This window comes from Prenolepis imparis, unplaced genomic scaffold (assembly GCF_030444845.1).
Source record: "Prenolepis imparis isolate NDT839.2.m4 unplaced genomic scaffold, iyPreImpa1.0 SCAF_3, whole genome shotgun sequence".
In the NCBI taxonomy this organism is placed as follows: Eukaryota; Metazoa; Arthropoda; class Insecta; order Hymenoptera; family Formicidae; genus Prenolepis; species Prenolepis imparis.
The window spans coordinates 13,381,583-13,401,579 of NW_028141161.1; the positions used below are offsets into that span (position 1 = coordinate 13,381,583).

The 19,997-nt window shown below is 32.3% G+C and overlaps 2 protein-coding genes across 3 annotated transcripts in view; one reads left to right on the top strand and one right to left on the bottom strand.

The window, feature by feature from the left end:
• LOC145934056 (uncharacterized) overlaps positions 1–3,116 on the bottom strand; it is a 137,428-nt gene extending 134,312 nt beyond the window's left edge. For both annotated transcript variants that reach the window (XR_014424982.1, XM_083034267.1), the window contains exon 1: positions 2,946–3,116. The gene's annotated coding sequence lies outside the window, so the exon portion shown is untranslated. The remainder of the gene's footprint in view (positions 1–2,945) is intronic.
• A 121-nt stretch (positions 3,117–3,237) lies between these two features.
• The window catches only part of LOC145933310 (protein-L-histidine N-pros-methyltransferase), a 39,491-nt gene continuing 22,731 nt past the window's right edge, over positions 3,238–19,997 (top strand). The window contains exon 1 of the mRNA XM_083032896.1: positions 3,238–3,678. Coding sequence (XP_082889022.1) covers positions 3,475–3,678 — 204 coding nt within the window. The 5' untranslated portion in view covers positions 3,238–3,474. The remainder of the gene's footprint in view (positions 3,679–19,997) is intronic.

The window sequence follows — 19,997 nt, forward strand, 5'->3', positions numbered from 1 at the left end:
CAATAAAATATAAAATGTTTGATTAATTTTACTATGCAGTTTAGTAATATTAATCAAATATGTTTCATATTTTATTGTGATAGATATTATTTTTTTTATTGTGATAAATATTAATCAGAAAAGTTTTCATAAAATTCTTTCCATACTATATTGTCCCACGATTACCATGATTTTCAGAGTAAATTGTAAGAGAAAATTCTCTCAGTGTATTTTAATTTTTATAACATATTATTATTTTAAAATATAATTAACAAATTAACGCTTTATAAATATTTTTTGACAGAAATCAGCTGATTAAGATGTTAATTTAATTAAATTTTAAAATAATAGTATGTAATAAAAATTATAAAATAATATGTTTTAAATAAAATGTTATAGTAGGTACTTTTAACTCGATTAATATTTTTTGACAGTTATCAGTTGATTTCTGTCAAAAAACATTATTCGCGTTAAAGTATTATAACATATTATTTATAACATTATTATTTTAATTTTTATAACAGATTTTTATTTTAAAATTTAATTCGCAAATTAACGTTTAATCAGATTTCTGTCAAAAAATATTAATCAAGTTGAAATAAACTTCATATAAAAATATTATTCTTTTTTATGTAAAACCTAATGTATGATTATATTTTTGTTGCCTCAGAAATAAAGATTGAAGAAACCAATTTTCATCTACATGTTTTATTGTATAAAGAACTGTAAAAGATTATAAAAAATTAAATGTATGTGTATGCAAATGCGTATATATAGCGACTGTCAAAAAAGGAATTAATAACTCGTGTTTGTTATCAAATATATTCGAATTCTCGAATGTTTCATGAGGGCCCTTTGCCTATTCGAGGAGAAGATTAGAAGAACCGAAAGAGACATGGAATGTATTGTAAATGTGCTGTCGCACACGATGTTTTCTGCAAGGCCATGTGTATATTGTTTAGTCGTTAATGTAGCATAGCCCAAACAAATTCTCGAGTTACACACAGGAACGATGCAAGTTAATCTAAATTTAAAACCGATCTCACATCATGCTCAAATATAATATTTGTAGATGTATTATAATTCTATATTTTTGAAAACAATACTTATCAAAATTAATTTATCGCACTACTTAAAAACATGTACACAGAGAGAATTTTCTCTTAGAATTTACCCTGAAAATTATGGTAATCATGGGACAATATGGTATGGAAAGAATTTTATGAGAATTTCTCTGATTAATATTTATGACAATAAAAATAATATATATTACAATATCTATTACAATAAAATATAAAATATGTTTGATTAATTTTACTAAACTGCATAGTAAAATTAATCAAACATATTTTATATTTTATTGTAATAGATATTATTTTTATTGTGATAAATATTAATCAAAGAAATTCTCATAAAATTCTTTCTATACCATATTGTCCTACGATTACTATGATTTTCAGGATAAATTCTAGAGAAAATTCTCTCAGTGTACTATATATATGAATAATTATATCTTTTTATTCTATTTTTCTATCTTTTTAATATTTTAATGTTTTTATCTTTTTATTCGTTTCTTTATAATTTAGTAGTTATTATATCGAGGCAATAACACGCAGAAAAATACGATCAATTTATATTAAATAAATTAATCCAATCAATATGCATGATATAATAAAATCGCTATAAAGTACATTTTGGTTCGCAAAATATAAAATACCTTTTTGGCGTATCATTGTCAAATTTAAGAAAGTCATTATGCACGGCGTATCTCATACTACATTTTTTTCTGCTCCCTCCTTCTCTCTCTCTCTATCACTCTCTTTCTCTCCTTTCTTTCTCTTTCTCTTCAATACCAGAAAAACTGGGGAATATTCGGAAGTTGGTGGCAGGGTGTCAGCGACGGTGAAAAATTCGCCAATTAAAAAAATCTCATTTCTCCTGGTAACGAGGGGTGGCGCGCAATTAATGTCAGACGCGAAAATGATTTATGGCGTGTGGGAGAGGGAGAGGATGTGGCCCGTGGGCGGCATGGCCAAGCTTATCATAAATTAATGAATTATCAGCGCGCGCGTGCGAACAAGCGGACCGATGAAAGCATGAGAGAGAGAGAGAGAGAGAGAGAGAGAGAGAGAGAGAGAGAGGGGGAAGGAAAGAGAGAGAGAGAGAGAGAGCAAATCGCGATGCGTCAATATGGCTTCTAAAATATTCATCGGACCGGTGCGCCGAGTGCTCTCCCCGTGCCATATTTATCCCGCCTAAAACTTTCATGTCCAACTCGGTAACTTCCTCCAAGGGAAAACCGTTGGCAAATAAAAAACGCGAGAAATATGTAAACTATGCTTGTGATAATTTCGGAGCGCCTTCTATGCTCCGTTGATTTCGACCATAGCGCAGATTATTTTATGTATTTTTCGATCGATTTTCGACAAGAAGAGAAACGTGGGATAAATATGATGCACAGAGAGTACTCGACGCACTGACCTACAACATATTATAAATATCGTATTAGCATATGCATTCAGTGATTAATGTTTGACTTACGCTTTATCCGGAATGAGATATAAATTAATATTTGCACATCACGTTCATTAACAGCCAATTCGCCACGTCCGGTAGATCAACCGACGATTAAAATTTGCAGGATGGCCACCCTACTAATAGACAAGGACCTACCAATAGACAAGGTTGCCACCTTGCTAATTATAACTGTCGACTCATCTAACCGCGGACTTAGTGAAATTGGCGTTATGACGCAAAGATCAATCGAAAACGCCACAACTTCAGAGCGGATTGAATTTCGATGCTTGTACTTTACAAAGAGCAATCGTCATGTTTCTATTGCTTGAATACATATAGGAATCAATTATATTCGCAGCATCATAAGCTGCGAACTCGTATATTCGTTGAACGAGCATTAATTATTATAGATACATGCTAATTAGGTTAGAAATACTAATGAGACTTACTTGATGTCGATTCTGCTTACATCGCGATGTCTTCCACGATTGTTCTCGTAAGACTGATTCCCTCGTTGCAGACGCAGACGTACAGACACACGTGCCGACAACAATCAACGAAATATATACGAAAATTCGGCGAGGAACACGTGAAAAAGTTTGTTAACATCACCCACGATGCGTCGTTATACCGGAATTTAAACCAATGACGTCACGAGTAGCAGTGCCAACGTGCGGACGGTAGGTCGATAATTCGGTCGGTCAATTACCGACAAATCTAACCTCTATTTCATGTGCGCGTCGCTCGCGGCGTCACTGTCGCAAGATGGCCACGTGTTGAGAAAGTGCGGTGTTTACGCGACGACGAGGCGCCCGTTTTACGTTTGTGCGCCTCGTTGACGTCGTGATTAAGATCCGTCGATTCGGTGATTCGCGTCGCGGGGCTATCGCCGCTTAATCAACCTAATGAATCATGCGCGCGCAGTGAGTGATTCGTCGACGTGCACGTCGGACGTGCACGCGTGAAATCGCGGCAAGCATGGCGGCGGGCGCGGATGAGCCTCAGGTCGTCAGGTGCGCCTACGTCTGTCAGGATGCCACCTGCTGCATCACCGGCAATGTCGACGATGGGACAGCTCCGAGTCGCTCCGTACGGACGTATCGGCCACACGGCAATCTCGCCAGGGTGCTCTACGACAAACGGAAGGCGGACGAGTGGCTGGCGGCGTACGACAAACGGAGGGTGAGTGAAGACGCATAAGAGATCATTTCTGTATCGCCGTTAATTTTAACGAGACGCAAGGCGTATATTTCACTATTCCTATTCTATCAGAGGGAGCGTACGCTTTACGCGAAATGCGCATAATATACGTAAGCATGAGCATTGTTATCTCGATGAGTGTGTCTTGTCTCTCTCGCACTTGCGCTGCGTTTTGTGACGACAGACACGCGGTGGCCTAGGGCTGTGTTTACCTTTCGCCGCTTGGGGTCACATCAATGGTCTCAGGACCGTAAGCGTTACGAGAAGCGCCACATTGCACCGCGGTCCTTTAATTCGACTCTCAATTTTGTTAGATATGCATTTATATTCGATTACATTGCTGTGACAATAGAAAATATGACACTTAATTAAAAAGAAATTTACGCGTATAAAATTATATAAGAGTTATTTATAAAATAGAATTTATATATAAAATAGAATATAGATATGTATATAGAAAATATAACATTTTAATGACATTAATTTTATGACATTAATTGAAGAGGAAATATACGCGTATAAAATTATATGAGAATTATTTATAAAATAGAATTGATGATAACAGATATATTTTATAAAGAATTCTCATATAATTTTATACGCGTATATTGTCTCTTCAATTAATGTCATTAAATTAATGTCATTTAAATGTTATATTTTCTATTGACACAGCAATTGACACAGTAATTGAAGAGAAAATATACGCATATAAAATTATATGAGAATTATTTATAAAATAAAATAGATGATAACAGATATATATATATATATATATATATATATATGTATATGAAAAGATGAGTGTATGTACGTAAAAAAAACAGAAATATTGCGCGTGCAACTAATCTATTAAACATATTATTAAAAAGTTATCTACACTGAGAGAATTTTCTCTTAGAATTTACCCTAAAAATTATGGTAATTGTGGGACAATATGATATGGAAAGAATTTTATGAGAATTTCATTGATTAATATTTATCACAATAAAAATAATAATATCTATCACAATGAAATATAAAACGTGTTTGATTAATTTTACTAAACTGCATAGTAAAATTAAACAAACATGTTTTATATTTTATTGTGATAGATATTATTATTCTTATTGTGATAATATTAATCAGAGAAATTTTCATAAAATTCTTTTCATATCATATTGTCCCACGATTACCATGATTTTCAGGGTAAATTTTAAGAGAAAATTCTCTCTATGTAGTAATATGTTGTAAATAATATGTTTATAATGCCTTATCTGCGATTAATATTTTTTGACAGAAATCAGCTGATAACTGTCAAAAATATTAATCGAGTTTAAGGAATTATAACATATTATTTAAAACATATTATTATTTTACTTTTTATGACATATTCTTATTTTAAAAACTAATTAGCAAATTAATGCTTTAATCAGCTGATTTCTGTCAAAAAATATTGGTAAAGTGTTAATTTGTTAATTATATTTTAAAATAAAAATATGTTATAAAAATTAAAATATTAATATGTTGTAAATAATATGTTATAATGCCTTATCTGCGATTAATATTTTTTCACAGTGATCAGCTGATTTCTGTCAAAAAATATTAATCGCAGATAAGGCATTATAACATATTATTTACAACATATTACTATTTTAATTTTTATAACATATTATTTTGAAATTTGGTTAGCAAATTAACGTTTCAATCAGTTGATTTCTGTCAAAAAATATTAATAAAGGGTTAATTTGCTAATTAAATTTTAAAATAATATTAGGTTATAAAATTTAAAATAATAATATGTTGTAAATAATATGTTATAATGCCTTTTTGTACGATTAATATTTTTTGACAGAAATCAGCTGATAATTGTCAAAATTATTAATCGAGTTCAAGGAATTATAATATATTATTTAAAACACATTATTTTAATTTTTATAACATTTTTATTTTAAAATTTAATTAACAAATTAACACTTTACCAATATTTTTTTACAGAAATCAGCTGATTAAAAAGTTAATTTGCTAATTAGTTTTTAAAATAAGAATATGCTGTAAAAAGTAAAATAATAATATGTTATAATTCCTTAAACTTGATTAATATTTTTGACAGTTATCAGCTGATTTCTGTCAAGAAATATTAATCGCCGATAAGGCATTATAAACACATTATTTACAACATATTACTACATAGAGAGAATTTTTTCCTAAAATTTAATTGTGGGACAATATGGTATGGAAAGATATTTATGAAATTTCATTGATTAATATTTATCACAATAAAAATAATAATATCTATCACAATAAAATATAAAACATGTTTGATTAATTTTACTAAACTGCATAGTAAAATTAATCAAACATTTTATATTTTATTGTAATACATATTATTTTTATTGTGATAAATATTAATCAGAGAAATTTTCATAAAATTCTTTCCATACCATATCATCCCATGATTACCATGATTTTCAGGGTAAATTCTAAGAGAAAATTCTCTCTGTGTATCGGGTTTTATTACATATCATGATGGATAAAATCACCAATTATTGATACATATAATTAAATTATGAAATAGTAAGTTAAAATGTATTATTTTATGTTTGATTTTTTATAAACTTGAATAGTAAAAAAAGTATTATTTATTTATCATAATTGATACTTCAATCACTTAAAAAAAAACTTGTTAGAATAATTTCGAATTACAAACACACAATTTGTTGAGACCTAAATTTAAAAAAACTGAAATTTACATTAATTAATGTAAACGACAAACAAGTCATTTTACGTTTTTTGTGAAAATTCACAGATATACATATGTTTTTTTATAAATTCTCTTTTAATTATCGCAAAATTATAAACGCATATTTGCACTGATATTGCGTCTTACATTCGCATACTTTATACTAATTCTTTGTCCCTAATTATCCTTGATTATCTCTAATTTATGCAGCCATAAATTAATTAGAATTTCCAAGAAACCTCCCACTGTCAATTTTACGACGGGCAAATCTCTCGGGCGCTAACAAAGATTTTTTTCCAAGAAATGAAGTTCTGAAATCTCCGCGAGTCCGGATTCTCTCTCGCGCGCGCGGGCCAATGGTAATTGGGCGGCCGGGGGGAGGAAACCAGCGTTGCATGAGGCGGGGGCGAAGGGGGAAAGGGGCAGTAATAATTAGTACAATTACTGTACAAGGCCAACCACTGACTATCCCCACTCGAATAACCGCCGAGACGTAGAGCTGCTCAAGAGTCAAGACCGCGCTCGGCAATTATGGGATAATTACGTCCTCGATATTTCTGAAACATCCTCGGAGCCGCTTCGGGCACTGTCCGCGACGTATCGGATCCTCTCCCCGCACTTTCCTATCCTATTTATAATTACGGCGAAGAAATCAACGCCAATTTAACTCGCGGTGGTCACGATCGTGCTCTTCACGACGATTGAGGTGAAAAATACCGGATCGAGAACCTCATCGATCTGGAATGTAGATAGGTGTAATCGAAGACACGAAAAACTAGATCGCTAATTTGTCAAATATTAGTGAAAAGTCGCAAAAAACAAGAGATTTTAGAAGAAAGTATTAGATATAAAGTTATGTCATGTTTTTTAGATAAGAATTATATTTTAGATATGATCTTAAATATGAAAAAAATATTTTTTTTTATTTTGATGAATAATAAGTTATTCACTCCTGTCATCTGTTAATTATAATATACTAGAACAACACAAAAGTACATATTGGCGCCATTCCTCGATTTTATATAAAAAAGAAGGATATTCTTATATAAAGTTTGTTTAAACTTGATTAATATTTTTTGACAGAAATCAGCTGATAACTGTCAGAAATATTAATCGAGTTTAAGGAATTATAACATATTATTTACAACATATTATTATTTTAATTTTTATAACCTATTATTATTTTAAAATTTAATTAACAAATTAACGTTTTAATCAGCTGATTTCTATCAAAAAATATTAATAAAGGGTTAATTTGCTAATTAAATTTTAAAATAATATTAGGTTATAAAATTTTAAATAGTAATATGTTGTAAATAATATGTTATAATGCATTATCTACGATTAATATTTTTTAACAGAAATCAGCTGATTTCTGTCAAAAATATTAATAAAGTGTTAATTTGTTAATTAAATTTTAAAATATAAATATGTTATAAAAATTAAAATAATATGTTTTAAATAATATAATTTCTTACACTCGATTAATATTTCTGACAGTTATCAGCTGATATCTGTCTAAAAATATTAATCGCAGATAAGGTATAACATATTATTTATAACATATTACTATTGTACATTTTATAACATATTATTATTTTAAAATTTAATTAGTAAATTAATGTTTTATTAATATTTTTTACAGAAATTAACTGATGAACGCATTAATTTTTAAAATAAGAATGTTATAAAAATTAAAATAATATGTTATAATTCTTTAAACTCAATTTTAATAGTTTTGATAGTTATCAGCTGATATCTGTCAAAAAATATTAATCAAGTTTAAACGAACTTTATATAAAAATATTATTCTTTTTTATATAAAATCGAGGAATTGCACGCGCTTGTGTTATTCTAATTCCTTTCTAAAAATAGACACATTAAGTCGATTATCGCAAGTATTGTTGCCTCTTTTTCGCGATGTTGAGTTGATTAGCTGCCGATTTGCGTTGTGCATTATATTCATAGCATCGAGAGGTTGTCATCGCGAGGGTTAGCAGTTTGATAGTTTGCTTAAAACAGAATTAAATAAAATAATAATATATCATAAATAGTATGTTTTAATACTTTAAATACTTTGATTAATATTTTTGACAGTTATAGCTGATTTCTGTCAAAAAATATTAATCGCGGATAAAGTATATATTATAAGTATATTATAACATATTATTTACAACATATTATTATAATTAAATTAATAATATTTTGTAAGTAATAGATATAATATGTTATAATACCTTATCTGCGATTAATATTTTTTGATAGAAATCAGCTGATAACTGTCAAAAATATTAATCGAGTTTAAAGTATTATAATATATTGTTTAAAACATAACATTATTCTATTTAATTTTATTTTGGACAAACTGTCAGACAGCTAACTTTCGCAACAACTGCTCGATGCTATGAATATAACACGCAACACGAATAGATACAGCATCGCGGAAAAGCGACAACAATAACATGTCTTTTTTAGCAAGGGATAACATACCTTTTTTAGAAATGGATTAATTGTAAAAATTATATTCACAGATTACCAAAACTAGATCTATTTTGCAATTTTTATTATTGAATTATTGAAAATTAAATGATAAATATAATTTATTTACTTAATTTGACGATCAGAAAAACGAACTTATTTATTTTTCATTCAAACTTTCAATATCAAATACGTTTGCAATTTAGTTCTTATTTATTTTTTGCAATCTCTGGAGAAATTTAATTGATTAAATTGCTTAACGCGTTTAACACGAGATTGATATGGTACAATGAGCTTTGTCATAAAATTGAACGTGATATTTAATATGTTTTATAATTTTAAAAGACAACTTAAATGTTTTATGATGTAAATATTAAAAAAAATTTATTTAAAATAATTTAATTAAATATACGTGGAATGCTAATTACTTTAACAGTATTATATTAATGATTATATATTATTTTTTACATATATATTAATGCATTATATACTATAAATGATAAATTATTATGAGGGAACACAGAGTTTTTTCTCCGTTATTCTGCATAAAATGGAAAGATAACGTTATCTGTTTATATATCGTTATCGGTTCAACAATACTTTCCTATCTTAAATTAGATATAATTTAAAGCTGATAATTTCTCTCTTATTTGGGCCTTTGAATCATTTATATATTTACGCATTTGTTTTTTATTTTTTTGGTAAATAAAAATTTACTTAATTTATTAAAATACTAAATTATATATAATTGTTTCGAAATATTTATATTTTGAAAAAAAATTCTTACATAATTTTTTCTTCACATATATTTACTACACATTTCTATAGACAAACTCTAGAGACAAATTCTGAATCTTTTCAGGATTTTTCTCGAATTATTCCAAACTTTCCTGAAAGTTTCCAGAAAACATAAAGCATAAAAAAAAGTACGTGCCTCAATATTTTTGGCATCGTAGATAATTCTCATCGATTATGTATCACGAACAATTTTTATTAAATTCTACTCTCATTTTTTCTTAAAAGTAAATTTTTCCACACTACACACGACGCTAATATTCAAGAGTTTCATTCTCAGAAAGTAATTCTCTAGAATTGTTCTATTCATTTTGATTTATATTCAGGCATTCTAAGAACTTTGTCTCTCTGCTCTTGACTAAGTTTCGCTTTTTATAAGAAATTTTCTACAATCTTGCACCCTGCGATTCTTGAACTTGCAGTCGAAATTACATCCTCAAATCGAGCTCATCTTCATCATTCGAATCAATCCGGACAATCCGGTCGCATCTCGTCCGCGCGATAAGCGAGAAAAACAGCGGCTTTTATCTCCGTATCCGCGAGCATACCATCTTTCTCCTCATCCTACTCCTTTCCGTAAGAGACGTGGAACGAATCGATCTCGACTCCGACGACTGCGGCGCGTACTTGGGCAGGTGCTCGCTCACGGGAGAAGGGAAGAATCCCATTCGGTCGCGTGAAACGAGAAATTTGAATTTCGAGCGGAGCCAAGGGGTAGTAGACGAGAGGGAAGCTGGGGGATGAGATGCCCCGCGAGGTTTCTTTTTCCCCTTCTTACGAAATCGACGCGAGACATCACTTCGTATCCCCGCTGCCATCGTCATCCTCTCGTTCTCGTCGTTCGAGAGGTGAGGGAGGGAAAGAGGACGTCGTGCTCTAATATCTCCCTTAGCAAAGTCTAAAAACTTTACTCTCGGCTGTGTTGATGCGGCAACTCCGCTCTGGTGTTTTAAGCTTTTAAAAAGAACGACATGGGCTCACAACGACGTTCGCGCGTCTCGTGAACGAAGGGAGGAGAGGGAGGGAAAACGTTGCACAGGGCGCTGCTTTGAAATATTAAGTGACTGATGGATGAGGCTCCTGAGAGAGGGAAGGAAAGAGGCGAGGGATCCGGGAGAAAGACGTGCACAAGACGAGTATATCTCGTCCTTGCTCCATGTTCTCCCTCCCATGTTGTCCTACCCCTCTGTCCTGCATACGACCCTTGTTTCGTCCTTTCCCTTTTCTCCCATGCTTTTCTATACGAACGTGCGTCCCGTTTCTTAGGAATTTTAAGTATGTTGTATACGATCGCCACGATCAATGTTTCCTGAGTCATCGACGCACGGATGCGTGAGATCGCGAAGTAGTAAGCAATTATAGCGGTACTCGCAATGATAATGTTCAAACGGAAACAAGAGGGAGAAGAAGCAGATATAATCGATTGTCGCGAAGAGAAAATGATAAACTGATTAATATTTATCGTAATATATATATGTTTAGGTCAATATTACGATTTTATATAAATGTTATTAATGTTATTATTTTACTATTTACATATTATACACACACATTTTTTCATATATGATATTTAAAAAAAATTATCACTCTTGCAGTTTATTTTATTTCAAAATTGTATATTTGATTATTAATATATCATATTCTAATCTGCAAGTTTATATTCTGACAGATTAATCGATCTTTTTATATCATAATTTTTTATCAATCAATCAATCAGTCACAAAGTCGGATCACTAACATCACTAATCCAAAATCACTTGTCGATCGATCAAAATCCGCATAGCCTCGGGCGCGAATTTACGGCGCACGTGTTAACGCTACAGTTGCATCGATGCTCCAACGCGTTGTAGAAGAGGAATAGCTACGCGGAAGTATTCAGATAATATGCAATAAACAATCCGTTGCAGTATGATTACAATTTGCGTAACATTTTACGGAGTCGTACGAGATGCCCATGCCGTCATACGTGACGTTATCTCGGCGATTCCGTGACGTGAGCTTGCTGTAAATACCAACGTTAAAGCATGCCTATCAACGCGCGATCGCAACCGCACGCACGATGCTGTCTATTCTCCTCCCCCGTTCTCCGTTTCTATAATATTCATTACGCAGCTTATTCATAGAAGCGTAAAAGAGAGACTGCTAGATATGCTATCGCTGCGTGATTGGAGACGCACAGGATTGTTTGGCGAACCGAGCAGATGATGTGTCTCGCGCGCATTTACGACCCTTTCTTTCTCGCGAGATGCGCTTCCTTCTTGCCCGCCTGGTCCAGCATCGCGAAGACGGATCTCGACGTGGAGGATCCGCGATAAATCCGGATAGCCGGCGGATCTTCGCTTATCGTGCCGTAGAATCGTACACGTGATTCACGCACGTCTGACTTTTCTGCATATATACGCTTATCTTTTTAATATTGCAATTAAAAGATGAATATAATTAAGAGTCCTCTCATAATCAAGATCTTATACACATGAAAGCATGTTTTTTTTTATTAATTTTAGAATTTCTTAATATTAAATTATTATTAAATGCAAGTTTTTTATAATTATTCCACGTCATAATCATACACACCTTCATCGTAAATGACCATAAAGATTTCTAAAGAATTAGAATTCGACTGACAAATTCGCAGTCGCATTTTTTTGCATCCTTGCGCGCACGTACGAGAGAAATAATGTACCAGTTTCCGAGGTGGAAATGATATATCTGTCGAAATAATCCGAAAAGAGAAAGATGTGCGCTTTGTGTCGCCGAAAGTTCACGCGAAGCTGAAACTTGGATTTTAAAACGCCAACTTTAAAATTGCGCGAGACGGCCTTTGTGAAAATGGCAGAGATGAGAGAGATCTCGTTAGCCCCGTTTTCTCGGACATTTATTCGGTTTTATTTTTTTATGAAGGTATTGCTTTTTTTATGGTTGCGGCTGACGTATTCTAAAACTCCATAAAGAAAGAAAACCCAAAACGTAATATGCGGCTATATATGTTTAACATATTATTTGACAGTAGATAATATTGATCTATAAACTATAAACACATGAATAACATGTATGAATTATAATATCTTTATTATAAATTGCATTAACATATTTTTTAATTAATTTTTTTAGACATTTTTTAGTGGATAAATATTTTCTGCTGAAAATGCAGATATAATTTTATATGTATAATAAATCCGCATACATATAATTCTTTCAATATTTTGGAATTTATAATTTTATAATTAATTTTTTTCACTTGATTATAATGTTGCAAAATATGATGACGTACCAAAATTGCACATGCTTAAACTAACACATCGAAATTCATACTTAATACTTGCACAGCAATCAATCTTTTCCATTTCAAATCAATTTCGACACCTAGTTAATATTTTATTTCTAACTTGATATTATTAGTGTTATCTGACATAGATTTTAAAAGACTTCAAAAATATAATTCATTACTCATAATTCTTCACTTCAAGTATATGAAAGATTGTCACGAATTAAAATGTGATTGTGTCCATCTTAATTGATACAGAATTTTTGGAGAGATTTAGGTACACCTCCGGTTTTTTTTTTTTTTTTTTTTTTTCCATGCTTACCGCAATCTTGTTTCTGTAAAAAATTCTGCGACCGCCGTTTGATACAAAATTGAGGCGTGAATCAAAAGGACGCGAATGTGTAGCGGAAGTGCGAAAAATGAGCCCAGCATCGTTGAAATCGGAGAAGCTCCGGATAGCCGCGCGTTATAATTTGCATGTTATTTCGCTCGCGCTATAATACGGATCGGATAACGAAACCGCGAGACGGACAGTACAGATTGTTATCGACTTGTTCTCGAAATGTTCCTCGGGGGCACAATACGTACGGAGCAAGTACAGGTCCAGGAATATACGCGACAAGAGAACGCTTTTTTTTTGTCCATGCGTTTCACGCATGATCGACCTCATGCCGCACCGAAAAAACGGATGGCAATCGGACGGATCTTCTCATTGTTCTCTCGTACGTGTTCGTGTGTCCGTGCGTCCGATAGAGATCTTAAACACTGAACTGTCCATTCATATACGTTACATAGCTGCTCTTCGTTATCTTGAAATAATATGAAAGCAATTTATATTCGTTAGTGTGTGTGTGGTCGTTTATTAATATCTCAACATTAATTATTAGATTTTTATCTGTATAAAAAGTATGAAGAATTTTTAGAGAATTGAAAAACTTATTTTATTGAAAGTAAAAGATAAGAAAATAAAAATATATTGAAATTAAAATAACAATATCCCTTTCTAAAAAAGGCATGTTATATGTATATGTTATATGTTATATTCATAGCATCAAGCAGCTGTCATCGCGAGGTAGTTTGACAATTTGTCCAAAATAAAATAAAATAAAATAATATATTATGTTTTAAATAATATGTTATAATACTTTAAACCCGATTTTTGACAGTTATCAGCTGACAGTTATCTTCTGTCAAAAAATATTAATCGCGGATAAAGTATTATAACATATTATATTACTTACAAAATATTATTATTTTAATTATAATAATATGTTGCAAATAATATAATATGTTATAATATTGTATACTTACAATATATACTTGTCTGCGATTAATATTTTTTGACAGAAATCAGCTGATAATTGTCAAAAATATTAATCGAATTTAAAGTATTAAAACATATTATTTAAAACATATTATTATTTTATTTAATTTTATTTTGGACAAACTGTCAACAAACTGCTAACCCTCGCGATGACAGCATCTCGATACTATGAATATAATGCAAATCGAGGCAGTTAATCAACATTGCAAAAAAGAGAACAAAATACTTGCGAGAATCGACTTAACATGCCTTTTTTTAGAAAGAGACTAGAACAACACAAGCGCGCGGCATTCATCGATTTTTATGTTAAAAAGATTGATACAGAAATCAGCTGATAACTGTCAAAAAATATTAATCGAGTTATAGTACATAACATTTTATTTAAAACATATTATTATTTTAATTTTTATAACACACAATATTATTTTAAAATTTAATTAGCAATTAACGCTTTAATCAGCTGATATTAATGTCAAAAAATATTAATAAAGCATTAATTTGCTAATTAAATTTTAAAATAATATGTTAAAAATAATTTAAATAGTAATATATGTTGTAAATAATATGTTATAATGCCTGATCTGCGATTAATAGTATTTGACAGAAATTAGCTGATAACTGTCAAAAATTTTAATCGAGTTTATTATTTGCTAATTAATTTTTAAAATAATAAATAATATGTGACAAAAATTAAAATAATAATATGTTTTAAATAATATGTTATAATTCCTTAAACTCGATTAATACTTTTGACAATTATCAGCCGACTTCTGTCAAAAAATATTAATTGCAGATAAGGCATTATAACATTATTTACAACATATTACTATTTTAATTTTTATAACCTATATTATTATTTGAAAATTCAGCTGATTAAAACGTTAATTTGTTAATTAAATTTTAAAATATTAGTATGTAATAAAAATTATAAAATAATATGTTTTAAATAAAATGTTATAGTACTTTAAACTCGATAAATATTTTTGACAGTTATCAGCTGATTTCTGTCAAAAAATATTATTCGAGTTTAAAGTATTATAACATTATTATTTTAATTTTTATAACATATTTTTATTTTAAAATTTAATTAGCAAATTAACGCTTTAATCAGCTGATTTCTATCAAAAAATATTAATCAAGTTTAAACAAACTTTATATAAAAATATCATTCTTTTTTATATAAAATTGAGGAATGACGCGCGTAGCGCGCGTTTGTGTTGTTCTAGTATGATAAAATATAGAAAATATAAATATTATCTAATAATATTATAATATTATTAATATATTATCTTTTATAAGTATTATAATTAGTAATTAAAGAATTACTTTTTATATAAAATTCTCTGTTACCTTCAATATTTTGTCAAATATTGAAAATTATAAAATTTTAGTTTGCTACTTAAAGGCTTATAATGTTGATTATCTGCCGTGGCCATTTCTTCATCACTACTCTGAAGGTGTTTTCCGGATCCAAAAAGCTTTCCTTTTGGCGTAAACGAAGTGATATTCTAGGCGCGGTCGGCTTCGTTAGTCGATCGTCGATCTCGATGGAAACTTCTCACGGTTAGTTACACCGCCGTTGCTTTCCCAATCAAGACATTCGTGCAGCATTCCCTTCGTGTGATTTTTGCGAAAGAGTTACCAGTTTGCTTCGCGTTTCCATCACTTCTTTAGTTTCCCGCCGATTGCTCTTCGTCAGAGCGGCTTCGCAGACTTTTTACCTACGTTCAATAAAATTTCACAAATTGACTCCTTGACGTGGAAATTTTTAATATTTATAAAGCTTTAGTATTTAAAAAATTATCTTATTGCTTAGACATAAAGAGATGAGAAAGTAAAAGGAAATATATACATATATAATCAGGGGTGTGTGAAGTTGGAACCTCTATGTTTATGCTATCATAGTTCTGTTAAGAGTTCTGAGTTATTTAGAACCATAGGAAGAGTTCTTGATAATTTTTAGAAATAGTTCCGGTCATTACGATAACGAAAATCAGTTTCAAAAAATAGGGGTGTCAACTTCACATTTTTTTACACATCGAGTTCTAATAGTTTTGAGCAGAGTTTTAAGGTTCTTTTAAATAGTTATATAGTTCCTGATTATCTTTTTAAAGAGTTCTGCAATTTTTAGATAAAAAAATCTATCTTTTCAATATTGAAAGTATGTTTTTTTATCTCTATAAAAATTGCAAAACTCTTTCAAAAAATAATCAGGAACTATAACTATTTAAAAGAACCTTAAAACTCTGCTCAAAACTATTGGAACTCGCTACAATGTTTCACCACTACGACTCGGCGCGACGTATCGTTGCGCGTTCCGAACCTGGCAGTGCCAGTCTAGCTCCACCTCCAGTGCTCTTCTTCGGTTGTTTGTGATCAACGAACATTGATATTTTTAATTTTGATATTTTTAAATACGCTCCTTCATTTTTTTTATATTTTAGTTATTAACGGCGATAATTAGTTTTTTCCTAATCTTATGTAGACAAACCTTTCATTGCACTTTTAATATACATTTTCTTATTTGAAAGAATGAAAACGATAGACCAGCTTTTCTCTATAAATTTCTTAGATTTCATTATTCTACGAAATGAAACGAAATAAACATATATTTATACCAATCCCTTAAGCAATTATTTTCGTAATGTTTTTCACCCTTGCACATGATCTTTCGCTCGAACATAACTTCTAATTTCGATTCCGAGCGATCGAATTCCTTTGTAAAGCGCAAAATCTCGTCACGTGCTTTCGCCGCGACGAGAAGAAAAGCTCTTTCGCTCTCTCTGAAAAAAAAGTCTGTTGAAAGACGAAGCTCTCTGCTTCTCTCCCACGGCGCCGATATAACGTCTGTCGACCTGCCGCCACCCTGGCAGCAATAACATAATGGCGCAGGAAGAGAATGCGTTTGACTCGCGATCCAACACGCCTCAGGAATCTGGGGAGCCCCTGCGCGGCCAAACATCCCCAGTATGTATTCCGCGCGGAAAGCATAAACCGCTCGACACGGCGTTGTTTATCGCCCATAGTTTGCGCCGGGTTTACGCGTGCCCCGCTCGATTCTCTCGTCTTTCCGGACGCGAGAAAAAGAAGGAAAGAACCTCGAAGCTGTGCGAGCGATGTTAGAGAACTCTGGTAGTTTTCAATCTCGTCGGGGAGCAGTAGGGTGTTTGAGCATAGCTAACATGTGAGAAGAATACTGATCTTAATCTTTCATAAAAAAAAATCATCTTTTCCGTATTATTAGAAAATTACGCTATCATTCTTTGTAATAGTAAACATTTGAGACATAAATTATTTAGCTGTTATTGACACTTATACAATATATATTGTTTCAAAATTTTAATTCAAGATTTAATTATGAAGATGTGTAGATATAAACAATTTTATAGCATATGTATATTAGGATTTATATTTTTTTATTTAAATGAAAAAATAACAAAATAATTAAAATACTAATGAATTGATCGAACATGCTATAATTTTCTGTAACTCATAACGCTATATGCTACGATGCATGTTGCCAGAATTTAAGATCCAGTTGATTTGTAGCTGTGATACGTCGTATAACCGGCGCAATGGATATAAAAACAATTTGAATACGTCGATTTTGCAAAAGCATGTCGCGAAACATAGTTTGACCATCTAAATAATAACCCAACATTGCAGTTTATATTTCCACGTTTACGTTTTACAAGTTTTCCCATGCATCGTTCCGCGCCGGCATAAAGCGGCGCATAACCATCTCGGACGAAGTGCATCTTCAAACGTAACTCCGCGATGATCAACAAACTTCACTCGCGGATCTGAAATCATAGACTTCCTTCTCGCCGTTGTTGCAAGGCAAACGGCATAATCACGTAACAGGAACATGCTATACCCTGTTATTTTATATTTGAGACTATATAAAATCGTGCTCGCGCATCCCTGTAGCGATGCATTCCTCGATAAATTTGTATACAATATTCTTCTATCTCTAGAATTTTTTTACGTGAAATAAATAGTCAGGAATTTTAGAATTAATTTTTTTTTTTATTGAAAATCTTCATTATTCATCTCTGTCGAATTTTTCGATAGTCGAAAATTAAATATTCACAATATGTTATAAAGAATAGAAATTAATTGTATTCGTGAAATCTCAAAATCTCATAACTTTGCCTAAATGAACCGTAAAATGACGTATCTCGCGAGGATTCGAGGACGTCAAATCTCTCGGCGTTATTTCGCTGGTTCGTCGCGGTGAAGGTGCGACGTTGATTTAGATGGCTGTGATTTCCGAGTCGGCTACTTGTTGTTGGTGCCGAGAGGCGCGATTGGTGCGTGCTACACACGGAAAGTAACAGGGAGATGTAGTACAGTCGATTGTCTTGCGATTCTTCGTCTACGTTTCTCCTTGAACAGATCCTTTCCTTCCTTCCTTCCTTCCTTCCTTCCTTTCTTTCCTCGGGGTCCCGCGCTGCGCAGAAAGTCCTCGCCACTAATGACACGAAGAGGAATGCTGTCCGGGAGCGCGCGCGACCACGTCAGTAGCCATTTGTAATGCCCCGGGGGAAAAAGTCGAATCAAAGTGTGATGACGTGGGGTGAGCACATCGGGCTACCTGCAATTAGCGACACACGCTGGTAGCCATAATTAAAATTGCACGCGCGGCGTCCTCTTTGCGCCGCGCCGCGCCGAGCGAACGTCACAAAGACGCGCTCCCCTTCGCACCTTCACGCATTGCCGGGCTTCTTTGTTTCGATATTATCCTTGAAGATGATGATTGCGCTTTTTACGCCAACAGAAGCAAAATAGAGGCGGGAAAAGCTAAGCGTTAAAGCACTATAAAAGGTATTTTGCTTGCTGTTATATAATTATTTGATTTTTTATTTCATTATTTCAGGCACACACAATCATTGTCTCTCTTTCTCCCTCAATGATAAATAAATAGAGACATTTAGTGTGCATTTAATTACTAATTTTATAATGTGTTTTATATTAAATTGAAGCATAAAATATTTTATTTGACATATGTATAACATTATATTATAATACATGCATTTTTCGGTAATAGATTCATATTCAAAAATACAATTTTGCCAAGGCTGCAAAAGTGCAATTATAAGTCAAATTACGTTCGTTTATATGAAATTTTGCGATTCACTGTGCATTATGAGATTATTTTGAATCGTCTAAAAAGATTCTATTTTTCAAGGATGTAGACCGTAAGGAAAGCTCGTTTGAAACACGATTACTCATCCAGCATCGATTGAAAGCATTTTGCAAAAGTCCGACATTCTCATATCGTAAATGAGTTGTGGTGTTATATCGCGAGAGTCTTATCGATGCCGGGCAAGCTGCTCAGGTTCTCGAACAAGAAACGTGACAATCCGTTGCAGCACCGCCCGGTGGACGATGACAAAGTCGATTGGTGAGACTTGGTGAGGCCGGTAGAGTTAATGTGTACCGCCGCGCCGAGATGAGCGGACTGTTTTAATTAGAGAATCTAATTGATGGCCGACTATGCGGCCGCGGCAGCCGAGCAATCCATAAACGACTTCTTAGGGCCGCGCACCTGGGTGTTAATTACTCTCCTTCTGCGGCGAGGTCCTTCCATCTCCCGGCCTTTTTCCCTCGCTGGCTCCTTCTCCTTTTTCGAGCACTCGACTACCGAAGAACCGCGCGAGAGTATAGGACAGGCAAAGAGAGAGATTTACAATGAGAAGAGAAGGGGAAAGAGAGAA